This window comes from Sphaerodactylus townsendi, linkage group LG02, assembly GCF_021028975.2.
Source record: "Sphaerodactylus townsendi isolate TG3544 linkage group LG02, MPM_Stown_v2.3, whole genome shotgun sequence".
In the NCBI taxonomy this organism is placed as follows: Eukaryota; Metazoa; Chordata; class Lepidosauria; order Squamata; family Sphaerodactylidae; genus Sphaerodactylus; species Sphaerodactylus townsendi.
Window position 1 is genome coordinate 166,913,420 of NC_059426.1, and position 19,024 is coordinate 166,932,443.

Below are 19,024 nucleotides of genomic sequence, written 5' to 3' on the forward strand. Positions count from 1 at the left end.
CAGTGTTGAGCCATCAATTGGAGGGGATACATGCGGGAAGCTCCAATCATGCGTATTAATTCTAGGATCGTTGTCTGCAACGGAGCTGCAATTATGCGCGCAAATAGATAAAGGAGGCATTGTGTTACAGTGGCTGGGGTTAAGAAAAGCGTTTCATGATTACGCAGAAGGGCGACTCATTTGTGATTGTTAAGCAGACCATAAGCCGCTATGTTGGGATTATTTTCCTTTCAGAGCCATGACACTACACAGATATTGTCCCCTTTAGAATGCTGCGTGGGCAATGTTTCTTGAATGCATTATGATTATGCGTTCTTGCAGCACCAGTCGGAAAGAAAATTGGGCATGTAGATGCGTTGAGTCGCCTGCCAGTATACAAAGCGGAGTGCAGTAAAGATCACTCCCCACTCTTGGATAGGTTTTGATGTTGGAATCATTATCAGAGCCTCCAAAGCAAGCCGCAGAAATAGCAGAGAGAGAGGTCAGCTATGACCCAAGTGCCGCCCGCCGAAGTCTTGAATTGGGCATGGAAGGGTTGGCCATTGGGTAAGTTAGAGGAAAAATTTAGACCATTTGGTATCGAGGCAGCACCGAGATATCTGTCCACAAGGGTGCTTACTGTGGGGAAATAGAGTAGTGATCCCAGCAGCTTTAAGGATTAAAGTGCTGGATGGCCTTGCAATGTAGGGGCACCTTGGAATAGTGAGAATGAAGCAAGTACTGGGCCCGTGAAGCTGGCGTGTGTGGTACGTACAAAGATGGATAGCTTAAATAGAAGAACAAGTGGCCAGGTGCAGGGAGTGTCAAGCATAACGCTTATCTGCTCCCACCCTCGTAGGCCCCTACCTATCAATGGAGTCCACAAAAAAAGACCGTGGTCAAGGGTACATATTGATTTTGCAGGGCCTTCCAGGGCCAGGTGTTTCGGTCATTGTAGTGGGATTCATATTCCACCACATGGCTAGAAGTAGTGCCAGTAATGTCAATGACATCACAAACAGTAATTAGGGCACTGGCGTAAGTTATTTTGCAACTCCATGGCCTCCCCGGATACCGTGGTATCGGATAATGGGACAGCGCTTTGTATCTAAGGAGTTTAGAGTATTCCTGGCTAATGGTGTTATTCGGCCAGGTTGGCCTCGGCCCCTTTCATCCGGCTACGTTTAATGGCAGGGCAGAAAGGATGGTGCGCACAACAGCGCGATGGCATTGCTGCTAATAGTAGAGGGGATTGGCACCGCCGGTTGGCTTAACTTTTGTTAACACAGCACATAACACCGCAAGCACAGCCACCGGGAGGAGTCCCGCGGAGTTGCTAATGAATCGAAACTTTACGACTTGCTAAAGCTGGACCGAACGCATCCCGCATTCAGCTTGATGATCGTCCGCCAAAGAAGACCAAGTGTTGAAAGCACCTCGACATTTGATAGGGATGACACGGTGTATGTCCGGGAAATTATGGAGCATATAGGGTCCCGTTATCCCAGCAGTTGTGAGGCAAGTTTTCAACAGGGCCCTTTGTCTTTATAGGCGTAAAACTAAAGAAGGCAGGTGGATCCGCATGACATGTTGACCAAGTAAGGAAGAGAGTGCCAGGTCCAACAGGCAGAGATCAGGAACCCCAGGTCCTTGAGGAATCTAGGGCGCTATAAAGGGGGCAGATGGAGCTGCAGGATGAGGAAGCAGTAAATAGTCCAGTTGTCCCCGAGGAACCTGGGGCGTTAAGGGCGCAGACGGAGATGCAGGATAAGGAAACAGCAAAGGGTCCAATTGTTTTGCAGAACCAGGAACAAACACAGAGACTCAGGAGCCAGAGCGTGAGCTGAGACGACCGCGAGCGATAAAGAGAATCCCACCAGATTATTACAGGAGTTAGGGGGAAGGGGTGTAATGTATTGTATGGTTTTAAGAGTCTGCAGCTGTTGCACTGTAATTGGTAATTAGTAAGTGTGTTATATTGAGCACAGCTGCAGAGTGATTTTAAGCTATGTGTGAGTAGCAGCTATGGAATAAAGTACTATGTTTTGTTCCTCCGACTCCTGTTTCTTGAGACATGACAGCTACATTATGAACTGGTAGCAGTTGCATAGTTATTCAGGAATCATGGGTACCCTTAGAGAATCCTGAGTGTCACTGTGGTGTAGTGTAGTGGCTAAGGGCAGGTGGATCTAATTTGGAGAACTGCATTTGATCCCCCACTCCTTCACATGAGCGATGGAATCTTATCTAGTGAACTAGATTTGCTTCCACACCCCTACATTCCTGCTGGGTGACCTTGGGCCAGTCATAGTTCTCTCAGAACTCTCGGCCCCACCTACCTCACAAGGTATCTGCTCTGGGGAGAGGAAGAGAAAGGAGTTTGTAAGGCACCTTGAGACACCTTACAGGAGAAAAATGCAGGGTATAAATCCAAATTCTTCTTTTACTGTTTGGTATTGATGCTAAGAAGCTTTTTCAGGGATCCATTGCCCTTTTCATAGAATTGGTTTTCAGGAAAGAGAATAATTAACTCATTTGGCATGCTCACTGAGACTCTGGCGACCTACAACAATCGAGCAGCATTCTCTGAGGAGCACTGAGAAGAATCGAACCATTATATTGGATCAGGAGATCATTATTCAGTAATGCAGTTGTATTTTTTTAAAGGAACGAAACATTTTTTATCGCTGGTTTTGCTCCAGGGCACGCATGGTTTATGTACATCAGTGTAACTGAAGTTAGCCATCTCTGAATTGGACAGGCTTCAGCTGGAGGATCTTTGCAGATGAATCCCTGTGTTTTAACAACGGACAAAGTTGCCATGAAATGTTGCCCCAGGAAAATGGAGGGTCCTGCACTGGAAACAGGGAAGTGAAGAGTTTGAGAGAGGCTAGCAAGGTTTCTCACGGGGTTTTCTGGCTTCCTTTTCAGTCCGTAGTGAAACTTTGAGGTGTAGGTGAAAATGTGTAGAAGTCCAAAGCAGCAAAGTAAGGGTGAGGAAAGGGAACAGGTTTCAAGCAATTCTTCTCAGAACAAAAAAAATGATAGATTTATTGGGTATCTGAATGAGTGCCAGGGGTAAGTTGGATAACTGGGCCAACAGCGTGGTATAGACTGAGGGTCTAGTTTAAGAATGTTATGGCTTCAGGTGTGTGTACAAAAGGATGCCAGAGACAAGCCAACCTGACGAAGGGACTCCTATGACCAAGCCTGGCTGAAGGTGTGGTCTTGCATATCTTGGGTGCACCTCTTATCCATGCTTGTCAGTTTAAAGAGCACACTTGTACTGTTTAGTTAGCTTCATTCACACAGGAAAGCATGGCTTGGATAATTAGGGAGTGCTTTTACACAGGATTTGCTACCTGCTTTAAATATTGCATGTAGGAAGGAATGCTCCGTAGACCGGCTGAGGTGGAAGAAGCAAAATTCTGGCGAAGTTTATACACAAGAATCCGGATAAATGGTAGGACAAAGTGGGCCGTCGCCCATGCTTTTCTGTGCAGGCAGGATTTTTGCTAATGCATCCGTTTTTTCACACAGATGTTGGGGTGGGCTTAGAGCAGCCACCATTTTTAACTGAAGGGGGAAAGTTTTTAAAAAAACCTTTCCCTGGTGCTGTATAAGGGGATCCTTGCCCCTGCATTTGAGGGACCAAATGCTTCAGCCTCATAGTTTGAGCTCTGCCTTAGTCTGATATTTCATTAATACATGTTCAGTGGAGTACAATTTCCTGTGAATGCAAAACAGACAAGGAACAGAAGGGGGAAAAAATGTGCACTTCCGTAAGGCTTTATTGAGCAAAGGGAAGATTTCTAAGATACAAGGATTCATCTCCATGTACAATATACAAAAATAGACAAGAGAGCACTTAGTGCATTTGTTCGGAAGGCTGTGTGCTTAGCTGCACTCAGTAACAGCAACATAGGAACCATTGTAAGAACTTAGTTCAGTGATGACGAACCTTTTTGAGACCGAGTGCCCAGATTGCAACCCCAAACCCACTTATTTATCGCAAAGTGCCAACATGGCAATTTAACCTGTATACTTAGGTTTTAGTTTAGAAAAACATGGTTGGCTCCGAGGCGTGTGTTATTCGGGAGTAAGCTTGGTGGTAGTTGGTGGCTTTGCTCTGCAACTCTTCCAACGGGTGAATCACGACCCTAGGAGGGTTTACTGAGAAGCAAGCCCCATTGCCAACAACCCAGCTTACTCCCAGGTAAAGGATCGTGCTTTAGTTCTTCGCATGAAAATCAGTGGGGTTTAACAGTGCTTAGCAGGGTTACCTATACTGCTTTCCCAAAACTGGGTCTTAGGTTTAATGCTAATAATTGAGCCCAGCGGCCCAGGCCAGCCTAGATGTGGGAGGGATGGCACACTGTTTGTGCGTGCCCACAGAGAGGGCTCTGAGTGCCACCTCTGGCACCCGTGCCATAGGTTCGCCACCACTGACTTAGTTCTTCGTCTCCCTCCACCCCTTTCCTAGGATATCCTCTTAAGACATTTGCTTTATGACAAACCCCGATCCAGTTAAAACAGTGTTTTATTTCCGGTTAGGAATCTTAAATTAAAACATTTTAAAAAACAAACTTTATTCAAATTTATGCAGAAAAATAATACGACATAATATTTCTTTTCTTATTTCTAAAGCAATAATACATTTAGTTTAAATTATATAATCGATTTCAACCTATTACCAAGAGTGTCATCTTGTTCAGTCTATGACTTCCGACTTTTTTTACTGTGACTTTATAAAATAAAATATAGTTTTCCTTACCAAAATCTTTACTTACATCTTTTAATCATGAGTCAAGTTTACAAACCTTGTATCCCTCTAATAATTGTTTCCATTTTTAATTCTCTTATTTTTTCCCCAAAATCCCCATCCAACAATTAAAACTTGTGCGAAGCTAAACTATCACAACCACATCCCAAAACAAAACGATTCTAAAATGTGGAACAGGAAAAACAGGCACAACGGTAAAAGTCATTACTTCAAAAATATACTTCATATTAAGATCTTGTATCACTGAGAGAACTATACAACAGCTCCCTTAAATTTGAAAAAGGGTTTAAATCTTAGAAGGGGACCGCAGGGTTTTGCAGGGTCCGGCATATTCCGCCAGAACCTGCCATCCTGCTGCTAATAGGCAGCACCAAAAAGAGTCGCCTAACAATTAAGTGCCCTTTAAGTGCATCCGGGTCAGTATTGGTCAAGCTTCAAGTTTTGCACCTCAAAGTTTTGCAACAAATGCTATGTTCCATAGTTATATGTGGCTGCAACAACAAGAGTCAGCTTTGACAGGGTCCGGGATGGTACAAACCGAGTCCTTTCCACACAAATAATTGTGCATTGTCAAGTTGCTGCCAACTCATGCCAACTCCAGGGCCGGGAGGTTTTAAAGGCAAGACAAGCTGAGCTGGTTTGCTTTTGCCTTCTTCTGTACGGCAGCCTCGGACTTCCTTGTACACCTCCCATCCTACAGTAGTACTATCCATGACCAACCCTGTTTAGCTTCCAAGTGCTGACAAGATCAGGCTTACTTGAGTTCTTGGGCTGCTATTTCCACCCAAGTGTTGATACCAAAATCATACACACTCGCTTTCGCCGAACGCTTTAGCTCAGTCTCTCCTCTGGCCTAACTTTGACATGTCAGATTGTCCCTTCGATTTTAAAGGGTTGCCCTATGCTCCAGATATCACAGCTCTCCTCACAACATAATATCCACGGAGCATCACACTGGGGGGCGGGAAGTCACTGCAGCTCTGCCTTTAACCATGTTGATTGAGCAACCCTAACACTACGCTTAACGTTTTGCATAGCAACTCACAGCACAGCAGTAGTAACTTCTGCTGCTTACTCACAATCTGCATACTGAGCACCAAATAAGCATGTTTGAGGTGTTTTTTTAAAAAAAGAATCTTCCATTCTGGCCAATTTTCCTTTGATCACCCACCTGTTATGCAACAGCAAGAGTGCATGACCTCTAAAGGACCCGGAATGGACATTTTTTGGGGAAAAGCTCATCACAAAGTCAGTTGTGTGTCTCCAGCTTGATCCACTGCCGGGAACAACGTCAGCGACTGTCTTTCTTCTTTCTATGGACCATGTTCTTCTCCCCCATATATATCTCAACAGTTGATTACTACAAAGGATACAGTTTCCAAGCTGATGGGTTTTTGTTTAGTTTTAACTGGTAGACTTTGAAGGGACTACACCATCGTGGTTAACTTTTTAAGAGGAACCACGTAACCAGCCTGATGTTAAATGCAGCATACATCTTATTCTGTCTTTGTAATTGCTTCCTGACATAGGAATAACAACCCTCCCCCTTTACCACCATCTACAATCTGACATAAATCTCAAGTGTTTGCAATTACTTGGAGCAATAATTTCAAATGGGGTTTTGTCCCTCGTTTCAAAAATGGCTCCAAATTCTTACCCCAACCCCAAGATCAGTCCTGTTCCTATTTTGCATTCCTGATTTTTTTTAAAGTACAAATGCACATACTTGAAGATACAAGAGATGTCTAATTAAAATCTAAAAATAACGCTTCGGTTTTAACAGCCTCTTCGTCTCTGCTCGGAAGTCAGAAGGAGCAGACAAATGCTGAAAACTGCTTCTCATCAAACGTCTTTGTTCATTTAGAAGAGCTGGATCATCGATTCCCTTGATTTTCCAACTCCGACCCACTTCACTGTGGAGGAGAGGCATAAATAATTATTAGAACAATTTACTTGGAAGTAAACACCAACATATTTTAGGCTGTAATCTTATACGAGTTAGTGCCAACTCCAGATCCCCCACGGACTAAGAGCCGATGAATTTAGGATTGTGATTCTATAAAATGAAAAAGAATGCTTAAACTTTGCCAGAAATGGGTAACAAAACTCAAATGTTGTCTATAAAACTCTAGCAACTGACAATTTATTCTAATGTTTCAGCTCCACGCAATTACACAGAGTGTTTTAAAAAGCCAATCTAATTAAGACATAAATGTAGAAACGCTGCAACGTAAAAGCCTAGCGGCAAGGCATGCCTACGTCCTCCTTAGCTATAATCATCTTCCACCATGGCAACATCTTGGCCCAGCAAGACTTCTGAAGTTACAGATACTTCTGCAAATCAACAACTCAGTTGCACCTCATGATTTTTCTTCCCACGTCTCCGTGGCTGCAGCACCTCCAATCAATGTAGCCCTCAGTTTGGACTCTGCATTAAACCCCTTAGAACTGACAATCCTGCCCAGTGTTGTAGCAACCCAAGTTTATCCCGTCTTGTTGCTGTTCCCATTAGTCTCACCAAATTCTCATCCTTGCAGCCAGGATTAGAACCCACACCTAGTGAAAGTAATAGCTGCCACTCCCCTTTTAATGGATGTGGATCCAAATGTTCTGAGGTTAGAACCAATTGGCAAAACGAGAGAACGACAAATGTGGTGGAACAAAGTATACAAAACAAAAATGGCTACCAAATAAATGGCTATAAACAAAAGTATATTGTGTGTAATAATGTAAAGGTAAAGTATAAGTAAAGGTTTCCCGGGCTGTATGGCTGACCAGCCACGGATGCAGGCAAAATGTCAGGAGAAAATACTACTAGAACACGGCCATACAACCCGGAAAACCCACAACATCCCAGTGATTCCAGATGTGAAAGCCTTCGATAATACAAGTAAAAAAAATACAGTAACAGGAAGAGTAAAATAACTACAGTTACAGCTAACAAGGAGCAAAACAGAACACCCAAACATGTTGAAAAGAAAGAGGCCCCGTGACTGGGGATAAACGAGTCCAAATAACAAGGTAAGTCCAGGTAAGTATCAATTTTTCCAGAAACTGCTATATCTTCTACAATAAGAATCCAAAGAACAGTGTTGTATCTTGGGACATTCCAGGACTTCCCCATTTTGCAGAATCAAACCTGCTTCATCAGTGGCACAGCACCTTATGCCTGCCCAACAATGGAAATATATGCCCTCTAGAGAGAATAGTGCATAACAATAATTAATGTTCATATATATGTACAGTATGCAACTATATTAATAAAAATTACAATTATTTTCTAATACCACAAAATAAAGCTACAAAATAATTTTAAAAGGACTTTACCTTTTATATACTTTATACTTTACCTTTACATTATTGCACACAACATACTTTTGTTTATACCCATTTATGTTTTGTATACAGTTAGAATTCACATCTTGGACGGACATAGTCGCATATACACAGTGGCCTAGTGAGATAGGGCATGGGGGGGTGGGTTTGGAGTCCCGGGCACCACTTCCTCAGGGCACATTGGAGGGCCACCCCCCCCCCCCACAACTGCGGCGTGGCCCCAAACTCCCTGTGGAGTTGAACAGGGGCACAGTTGAATGCTAGCAAGTGGGGCTCACCCTGCCCCTGATTTCCATGTCCAGGGAAATCAGGAGCAGGGCAGCCCCACTCATCAGTCTTCAACTGTGCCCCTTCTCCAAATTCCATGGGGAGTTTGGGGGGTGCAGCTGTGGGTGGGGCACAGTGCCCAGGGTGAGCCCTCGGCACCACTGTATAAAGCCATGCCTCTGAATATACAAGGGCATCATGGAAAGCTCTCCAGCATTGGATGGGTGAGATGTCCATCATTTATGAGTAGGTTTCCTGGAAGATGTGTATCAGGTACTCTTCCCTCCACCCCTGATCACATCGAGTCTGGTCCCTGACAGAACTAGATTGTAGCAGGGTGCTGGCTCCACTGTTTGGGAATCACTGATGTAGCCTGAAAACATTCTGACCTGGGGCAACATTTCTGGGATTTGGAAGGTAAGCTGTAAACAGTTTCAAAATAAAGAGCTTCAACCAGGACTGGTTCTTCGTATTTAAGGGCGCAAATTGTAAATGTTCTCCTCTCTTTTCCCAGATACTCTTTAATGTTTTTTCCCTTGCCAGATAATTTCATCGGTTAGAAATCCACAAGTTGAGAGGAGCTTTTTATTGGCAAGGTGTAATGCTAAGACTCAGCCAAGACGCAAGGGAGATAGAACAAAATTATTGCAGAACGCAAATGCCCATTTTTTTTCTGGATCAAGTGGACTCCCTAGTCCACATCGTTTTAGTATTTTCCCCAAAACAGTACTGCACAAAATAAATATTTCACTCCCTGGACAAAACAGTCAATGACACTTTCTGAGAAGCGACATGGCATTATTTATTTATATTTATGTTTTACATTTATGTCCTGCCAATCTCCCAAGGGACTCAAGGCAACTTGCATACCGTGTGTCCCCAAAAATTAGACAGTGTCTTATATTAATTTTTGCTCCCAATGATGCACTATGTCTTATTTTTCTGTGTTCTGTTCGTTGGGCATGCTTCCAAACAAAAACTTTGCTACGTCTGACTTTTGGGGGATGCCTTATATTCCGCACGTCAGCAAAACCTCTACGACGTCTTATTTTCAGGGGATGTCTTATATTCGGGGAAACAGGGTATATATAAAATTATAAAAGCAATACAAAGTACAAACATTTTATCTTGATTGTCGGCTATTAAGCAGACTGATGAATTTTGTGAGGGATGCAGCTTTTCTCTATTGTATATGGAAGAAATTAATTTATACACGCACACTTTTATAGTGTGAAATGGTGGATGAATATTCATGGTTGTTAAATCTACAAAAAGGAAATTTCTGACCAACAGGTCTCCCATGTACAGTCCTGTCCTGGAAGTTTACTGGATTCTCAGCCTAACCTACCTCACAAGATTGTTGTGAGGACAAAACGGAGTACAGGAGGATGGTATAAGCCGCTGTGGCTTTCACTGGGGGGATGGGAAAGGCAGGGTATAAATGAATTAAATATACCTCAACACAGAACAGGCTGTCTTGGAAGAGCAAACAGAGCATACCTGCCACTCCAACGTGGTTTTCCACAAACCGAATGTAATTTTGTGCCTTGGGTGGAAGATCTTCCCATTTTCTGGCGTTAGTTGTGTCCATTTTCCACCCTGGCATAGTTTCATACTCCACTTCCACTTTCTGCAGTATTTCTTGGTTAGCTTTAATTTTAAAAATCTGAGTTAGCACACAATTCAACACTGAAAAACTATACAAATATTTGACACTGCCGTGAAAATGTAGCTGGCTGGGATGCAGCAGCTATTTGTTAGCCGCTGTCAAGAAAATAAATGTTATGCTGAAAGAGACGTTTTTATCCATTCTTGTGGAGATTTTATCTATCCCCACACTTCCAAAAATATTCCCAAGGAGCCTACAAAACCCATTAACACGACAAAATAGCCCCCAGACTACAGGAACTGCAGTAAGGCAAATTTCAGTGAAAGCAGCAGTAAAACATCAAGCAAATGAAACATAAAAAGACAAAGAAAAAAAATAAAAACTACCATCATTACAGCCTCAGTTTAGAACAGGAAATCATGAAGACGGGTGTTCTGTTTTCAAAATTCTGGCATCAGTGACACAAATGTATATCTACAGAGAGCCAGTGTGGTGTAAGAGCAGGTGGATTCTAATCTGCAGAAACAGGTTTGATTCCCCACTCCTCCACCTGAGTGGCACTTATCTGGTGAACCAGATGTGTTTCCCCACTCCTACATTCCTGCTGGGTGCACTTGGACTAGTCACAGTTCTTTGGAACTCTCTCTGTCCTACCTACCTCACAAGGTGTCTGTTGTGGGGAGAGGAAGGAAAAGGAGCTTGTAAGTCTCCTGTAAGAAGGCAGGATATAAATCCAAATGCCTCTTTTTCTACCTTGCTAGGCTGGTGGGTGATACATGCAGCCAGCTCCTAATGTATGCACAGCACTTGGAGTGGGGAGTACTGCTAAGAACTGGTGGTGGGAAGTACTATCAATTTGCAGCTGACTTATGGTGACCCTGCAGGATATTTAATCAGAAGGCAAATAAGGGGGGGCGGGGGGTGATATCACCTGACTTCCTTAGTGGTCTCCCATCTATTAACTGAGGCCAACCCTGCTTCGCTTTCAAGATACGATGAAACTGAGCTAGTCTGGAGCATCCAGGTCAGCGTTGTTAAGGACGACAGACAAGCAATTTCTTAAAAATTACAAAATCAAGATAGGTAACATACCTGGAAAATACGGAATCCTTTTCCCTCCCAGCTTGTAAGCAACACCAATTTTGATCTCGTCGAGGACATCCAGAATATCCAGCTTTGTTAACGCCAGGCTGCCCAGAAAACGTTCCATAGTTAGTCGTAAAGAATATCTTTTAAGTTAATGCTTTAACTCCCTTCCCCTCCAAAACCGGTGTTTTCCCCTATGCTTTTACTTACAAGCTGTCTAAAAAATGACCAAATATGAAATAAGAATGTAAATAATAACAGAATAAATTATGCACAAAACAGATGTATTACAAGGGTTTAATATACATGTTCTAACACTTCCTGTTTTTAAAAAAGCAGATATGGACCACACAACAAAAGTATAATCAAATCATAATAGTTTCTGAGTATGGACGTAAGATGTCAGCTGAGCTACTGTTACTCATCAGGGTCCGATTATTTTAAAAACTAAGTAGTGTAGATAGTTATTTCCTTTCCTCCCAATTATTTGTATATTAAACTCCCAGAACTGGCTGTCTCTTTGTGACACCTACAAACCCATAGTTATGGCTCATAGGAGCAGCAGTGGCGCAGTGGTTAAGAGCAGGTGCATTCTAATCTGAAGTAACTGGGTTTGATTCCCCACTCTGCCACCTGAGCTGTGGAGGCTTATCTGAAGAATTCAGATTAGCCTGTGCCACTCCCACACATGCCAGCTGGGTGACCTTGGGCTAGTCACAGTTCTTCTGAGTTCTCTCACCCCCACCTACCTCACAGGGTGTTTGTTGTGAGGGGGGAAGGGCAAGGAGATTGTCAGCCCCTTTGAGTCTCCTACAGGAGAGAAAGGGGGGATATAAATCCAAACTCTTCTTCTTCATCATCAGGGTTCAACCTTATCTGGTTCTTCAAAAGGGCTAAGCAGGGTTCTGCCTTACCCGGGTCTTCAAAAATTGGTTAATTCCACCACCTGTTGACCCCTGCACCTTTGCCAGGCCATTGAGCAGCAAGACAACACCAGGGTTACTCCCACACCGGGTGTTTAGTTCAGCTGGAATGCGAATGTGAAGGGGGGTTTTTGTGGTGCTTTCATACACTTTCTAACTTCTCTCTCAGTTTTGCTGTGATCTTTCTTAAACCTCCTTTTTAGAAAGATCTCAGCAAAGCCAGGGTGGATGCCACATGGACAGGGAAGTCCAGGTCTTTCCTGGCCCCACCTGCCTCCGTTCCATTTTCCCTTCTCCTGTGGCCACAATTTTCAACCCCCAACAACCACCAAAAGTGATGTTTTTTTTTAAATAGGGCAATTGATGCGTCACTGCAGCCTTATAACACCATGGCAATATGTCAATTATCCAATTGTATTTTTATTTATTTATTATATTTATATACCGCCCTCCCCAAAGGCTCAGGGCGGTGTTCATCAGTGATAAAACTATTTAAAACATATCATGGTACATAATTTACATAAAATACTAAAACTACAGATGGCTTCAACCCCTCCCTCCCCCCCTTTGTGTACCCACGGGAGGCCAGATGTTCTTATGGCGGAGTTGACATCATCCCGGCTGGCCAAACGCCTGGCGGAACAGGTCCGTTTTGCAGACCCTGCGGAAACTTTGTAAGTCCCTTTTCAAGGAAAAGCAGGGAAAATCTGGCGAAACAGAATGCGACGACACTGCACTGCTACAAATTGTTCGACGTAATGAGGAACCTGGTGTCATGTGGAAGCAACTCTACTTGAGGCAGAGATTAGTATCCTCGTGACATCAGGGGCCACAGTCTTTGGTCAATGCATAAAAACATGCTACTTTGCTAAACTACTCTTAAACTTGTCTAAATGATTAGGGACTGTGGTCTACACGCCTGTGTACAGCTTGCTATAAGTAAGATCCTATTATGTAATGTTTGCACTGCTGAGAGAAAGTCCTACCTGGCCCCACTCCCTTTCTCAGAACAGTTGATGAGCACCAGAAAAAGCGTTTGTGGGCGCCACGGCACCTGCAGACACCATGTTGGGTTAATGGATTAATGATTTGGAAGCCACCTCCTCTCAGAAGTCTAGAACCTGTCCTGTGTAACCATTTTGGAAAGCAGAACGACATCTTGCATGGGGAAGGCAGTGAACATAATCTTTCATTACTTCTCATATCCTTCACGAGACAGCCTTAGATTTGTTCATTTCCCTTATTGTTGTGTTCTCGTAAAGATCACAGACAAAGGACCTTTCAGAGAACACTGCATTGTGGGTTTGAGGGTAAAGCTTTCCATGAACGGCTCCGTCTGTATTGTAATCAGGAAGGGATCTGATTTCTTTGTGTTAAAGTGCTGTTCTGGAAGGGGGGTGGGGTAATCTGCCCGGTTTTTCCTTCCAACCTGTGAACAGGAGTCTAGTGGCAGCTTAATATTAGTATTCCACAGGATAAAAAGCAATGAGTTCCAAGTGTAACTCAAAATCTGTGATCGCTTACGCAGTAAATCCATTGATCATATGAGCGTATCTCAAAATGACGAGATCTAGCCAGCCACAGCGCCTCTTCCTGCCCGTGGTCACTCCCCATTCGTGGCCTCGAGACTGTAGGAGATCTCCAATTTCCTGCCGGGGGAACAAAGATATTGACCGTGGGCAGGCAAGAAAAGAACTTACAGTGCAATCCCATGCGGAGTTACTCTAGTCTACGCCCATTGCACTGTCAATCATTTAATTTCCAAAGGGCTTTAGAAGTCGATACATGCATGATGTATTTAAAGAACTAACGGTACATCTGCTCTGACCAAAAAGTTCATACTACATGGGATTCTTGCATCTACAATACAGTACATTCTTCACATTATTCAGCAAAATAATGTTTTATGTGGAGGTAGAAAATCCTGGCTTATGGAGAACCTGTAGGGTTTTCATGGCCAGAAATGAACAGAGGTGATTTGCCATTTCCTGCCTCTGCATAGCAGCCCTGGACTTCACATCCAAGTACTAACCAAGGCAGAACCGTTTTAGTTTCCAAGAGCTGACCAGGTTGGGCTAGCCTCTGAAAAAGATATTTCCCCAGCACAGTCTTAAAAAAAAATAAAAATTGAAAAGATAAAACAGATGCTGTGGTTTTGAAGTAGGAATTGGTAAGCATTTAAGCTGCTTCTAGAATGTCAGGTGGCCACAAGTAAATACAGCAGATCAGCAGATGCCACAGACGTCAGTGGCGTACCTAGGCAAACTGGAGCCCTGGGCAAACCTGAGTTTGATGCCCCCCCCATTGGCGACCACCCTCCCCCACCGTGACCAAACAATGATTTTTTCCCCACCAGGTCGAAATTCAAAGTCACCATCACATTATAGAACATGCCCCGACTCACAAATCTGAACACAGAAATGGGCTATGCCACACAGCAGAAATATTTTTTAAAAACATTTTCAAAATTCTTTCAAAATGTTTTATTACTGCTATGAAAACATTTTATGGTATTGTATCCAGTCTCTCCAATTGGGGGAAACAGCATCACTTTCAATGTTATTTAAACTGGGGACCCCAGATTCTCCCTTTAAGGTGGATTTAAAAGGAGAATCTGGGCTCCTTATTTTAAACAAGTGATTCTGGAATCCACCCCCAAACAGCATCATTTTCAATGGTGTTTAAACTAGGGAGCCCAGATTCTCCTTTTAAATCCACATTAAAGGGAGAATCTGGGGTCCCCAGTTTAAACAACATTGAAAGTGATGCCATTTGGGGGTGGATTCTCCCCCACAAACAAACCTGCATTTTTGGCGCCCCCACAAGGCGGCGCCCTGGGCAACTGCCCACTTTGCCCAATGGGAGGAACGCCTCTGACAGACGTTGATTTAAAACAGTGGCATTCATTCTAGCCAGCATGAGATTCTGTGGGGTGCAGCGGTGGACTGTAATCTGGAGAACCAGGTTTGATTCCCCACTCCTCCACATGAAACCTGCTGGGTGATCTTGGACTGGTCACAGCTATCGCAGAACTCAGTCCCACCTATCTCACAGGGCATCTGTTGTGGGGAGAGAAGGGAAAGTTTCTGCGGCCCCAGAAGGAAATATGGCCCAATGGCATTAACTAGGCTTGAGGGTAAGCCAAAGTAGGACCTATCCTACCACTCCATCCGAAGGTGTAACATTCCTGTGATCTTCTCCATTGCTGAAGCTCCTTCTGACCCCTGGAAGAATCAGTGCAGTACTGTCCCCCCTACGGGCTGGAGTAAAAAAGGGCAAGGAGTAAGAATCACTCCACTTCTTGTTTTGCTTAAGCACCCCCACTGAGGGCTGGGGGGGGGGCAATTTGACCTCCTTGCCACTCCTCACTCCAACTCTCATGGCTATTCCCCTGCGTGGATCCTGCAATGACCCCCAGGAATGACTGTGCCAAGATTCAGAGGAAACTGCAGCAATGGAGGGGAATGTAGGAAAACTCCTGTGTATGTCACACAACTCGAGTAGTACGATACTGCTTACCACCCTTCCCTATCAACCTCAGCTGCTCTGAGCCCTGCTTTGGTAGGGGGAGAGCAGGATTTTAAATGAATGAATGAATAAATAAGTATAATTTCTAAGTGTGGGTCACGCCCAACCTACATTTATCTGTTCAGAGGGAAAGGCTCCGATTCCCACTCTTGTGGTGTAAGCCTTTACTACGCCATACACCTCTCCGATACATAGAGGAGGGATGCCGAGTCCAGTACAAACGCCACCCACAGTGCAGTTGGAAGAGGTCACGAAAGGGTATGTGCCTGTAACAGAATAAAGCAAACACGAATTCGAGAACTGTGCAAGGAGGGTCAGCCGCTTTCCTCAGTTCGTTTCAAAATAATCTCATGGGCACCGTTATTTACTTTGAGGGGCTTTAAAAGGATAGAAGAGACTTGGTTGCAACAGCGACATCATATTGGGGGTGGAGTCTGGCACAGCCAGCGAACGGGAATACTGGGGCAGAAAAGCAGAAGCAGGAACCGAGGATACACTATAATGGTGGAAAGTGTCAAACGCACAGGATTTTCAAGGACAAACAGAGGTTATTTGCCCTCACCTGCCTCTGCAGAGCAACCCTGGACTTCCTCGGTGGTCTCCCATCCAAGTGCTAACCAGAGCCGACCCTGCTTAGCTTCCCAGATCAAGCTAGTTTGGGCCATCCAGATCAGGGCAAGGATGCACTAGACCCCATTGCAAAAGTAGAAATTCTGAACGCAAGAGACAGTATGGCGTAGTGATTAACGTTTTGGACTAGGACATGAGAGGCTCTGCCCTGGAAGTTTGCTGAGTAACATTAAGCCAGTCACACACATGCAGCCTAATCTACCTCACAGGGTTGTTGTGAGAATAACATACAGAAGAGGAGGGCGATATCAGCCGCTTTGGGTTCCTATTGGGCAGAAAAAGAGGCATATGACTGAAATAAATAAAATGGGTGGATTAGTTAACTGAGAGGACCGGACAGCAGTAGTTCTGAAGACGTAGGATACTTCTATTCCCCTCAAGCTCTAGCCATTCTTGCAGTGGTAGCTGGAAGTTGGTAGCTTGGCCCTCTGTGCGCACAAAAACACCCTTGAGTTCTATGTATGAGCTCACAGGTGGTTCCCACCTATAAAAAGCGGGCATTCGAGGACACCAGCACCAGGATCAGCAGCGGCACCCTGAGGTTGGGTAGCTCCTGGGGCATCTGGCCCACTGCTGGTGACACCCCCTTCCCAATCACTTATTTGCAAGCACTCTACCATCCTCCCAGGTATCATGATAACCATGGGCAGTGGAAGGGCACACAAGTGGGTGGGGGAAGATCATATAGGGAGGCAAGGGGGAAGGAGGGCATGTGTTGGGGCCAGGTGGTAGGGAGAAGGGTGGCCCAATTAACTCTCCGCCCAGGGGCCCGGAAATCTCCGAACGGATTCTGAATGAAGCTGCTATTTACCCAGCTGGGGCAAACCTGTGTCTTTAACCCTGTGGGGCTAATTCAGGTTAAGAGAATTGGGCTAGACCTCATCATCCCCATCCCCACCTGCTGTGGCTCTGATCCAAACTGGGGACTTGCTCTATGTGTGTGAAGTGCCGTCAAGTCGCAGCTGTCTCTGGGGGGACCTTGTAGCGTTTTCAAGGCAAGATTCTAACAGAGGTGGTTTGCTCCGTAGTGACCCTGGACTTCCTTGGTGGTCTCCCATCCAAATACTAACTGGGACCAACCCTACTTAGCTTCTAAGATGGAGCAGGCCAGGCCTATCCAAGGCAGGACCTACTTCTTAAAGAAAAAAAAAGATACTTAAGAGGTCATTCACAGAATTTCCAAAATCACACCTTATTTGGCCTCAAGCAGCGTATAAATAAGAAGAGCCTCAGGGCCACTTTTAGTATTTTTAGATCCAGCTTGAGAAACCAAGAACAAACAAGCACATGTGTGTATTTCCCTAAGACGACATGCAGTTTCCCGGCCAATTTGTAGAGTCTTCCATTCACTGAGTGCACACTTGTGGGCAGGAAGTGCGTAGTTAACCCTCCCCTACGTCTGCACACATTAAAAAAAAAAGTCAAAAGGATTTAAAAAATGCAGATTATTTGGGAGGACGATGAGCATATTGCAGAAGGCAACTTACCGAAATCAATGTCCAGCAGAGCTGCGTTGGCCCCTTCCACAAGAATTTTCTTTGGGGAACCATGCAGCGCTTCGTACATAAAATAAACCCCGTCTCGCACCATGGGCCTTATTTTTTCAGCATACCCCTACAAGAGTCAACCAGCATACAAATTTAATCAGATATTTCTAAGCCAAGTCTTTGTTGGAAGGGTGGAAAAATATTTCCAGGAAGACTGGAAAAATACTCGCGGTTTGGAATCAGGGCAATTTATTGTAGGCTAATTTGCAAAGGAGGAGAGAGCTGCAGTACTGAAACTCTGCTCATGCCCTGTGTTCAATCCTGACGCAAGTCGCTTTCAGGTAGTTGGCTCAAGGTTGACTCAGCCTTCCAATCTTCTGAGGTCAGCAAAATGAGTACCCAACTTGCTGGGAGTAAAGTGTAGATGACTGGAGAAGTGGATCTGCCTAGTAAATGTCAGGATATGGCATCATCCCATGGGTCAGTAATGACGTGGTGTTTGCACCTTTCCCTTTAATTTGCATTTCATTGAGGATAGTCAAGCTGTGTTCACCCTCAGGGAGAAGAGTCTGCAAACAGAACTCAACAGAACGGTCTCCTATACTTGCAAATTTATTCCCCAGTTTATGCAACTGTGGAGAAATATTTTTTTTTCCCTCGCCCTTCCTTTTGTCCACAACCAGGCACCATAGAGCGGGTGGGCAGAAGTTGCAGTGAGCCTGGTAACAACATTAGGGGGAGCCAAAAAAGGGAGGGAAGAAAAGAAAAAAAGGGTGGAGAGATAAAACCAGCAAAAACCCTATAGGTGTGTTCTTCTGGTCTGGGTGGCAGTCTCAGGGAAAAGGAAGGCTCTGCCTGGGAGAGAAGACAGTGGCCATTTCCCTGCAGGCCATGTGCTAGGCCCAGTGATGGGAGCTTCCTCATAAGCAATACCTACTTAAGCCAAGGACCTACCCTACTGGGCAACAACTAGTAGGCAGGGTATGTGGTAATGACAGGGCCAGAGGACTTGCGGTTTGCTTTTCTCTAGTTTGTGTTCCTTGTTGTCTTTGGGGTGATGTGCCAGAAAAGCTCTCTAAATTATTCCTCTGTTATTAAAGAACTGACTTTGTTAAATCTTTACCAGGAGTGGACCGTTCTCTGTACCGCGTGTGCTCCCCCCGTTTTGGACACACTAGTGGGAGAGGAAACTGGGAAGTCCTGGTCCTTCCCAGTGGACAATCCAAAAAACTGACCAGGTGGTGGCAGCGAACCCTGGAAATAAGATAGCCCTCTCCAGGGAAAGGTTGGCAACTCTGGGAGAGGTCAGAGGGCGAAATAGGGCCTGCAAGCCATAGGCAAGCCTGTTTCGCCACAGCAACATTCACCATTTTATCTAAAATGACAAACAACTGGG

The 19,024-nt window shown here is 44.6% G+C and overlaps 2 protein-coding genes across 2 annotated transcripts in view; both read right to left on the bottom strand.

The window, feature by feature from the left end:
• Window positions 1-19,024, bottom strand: part of LOC125426857 (SERTA domain-containing protein 2-like) — a 751,974-nt gene that overhangs the window by 610,577 nt on the left and 122,373 nt on the right. The gene's annotated exons all lie outside the window — the stretch shown is intronic.
• The window catches only part of ADSS1 (adenylosuccinate synthase 1), a 41,278-nt gene continuing 27,078 nt past the window's right edge, over window positions 4,825-19,024 (bottom strand). The window contains exons 8-13 of the mRNA XM_048485665.1: window positions 17,629-17,755; window positions 15,623-15,777; window positions 13,508-13,632; window positions 11,067-11,164; window positions 9,866-10,015; window positions 4,825-6,675 (exon numbers count right to left, since the gene is read on the bottom strand). Coding sequence (XP_048341622.1) covers window positions 6,623-6,675; window positions 9,866-10,015; window positions 11,067-11,164; window positions 13,508-13,632; window positions 15,623-15,777; window positions 17,629-17,755 — 708 coding nt within the window. The 3' untranslated portion in view covers window positions 4,825-6,622. The remainder of the gene's footprint in view (window positions 6,676-9,865; window positions 10,016-11,066; window positions 11,165-13,507; window positions 13,633-15,622; window positions 15,778-17,628; window positions 17,756-19,024) is intronic.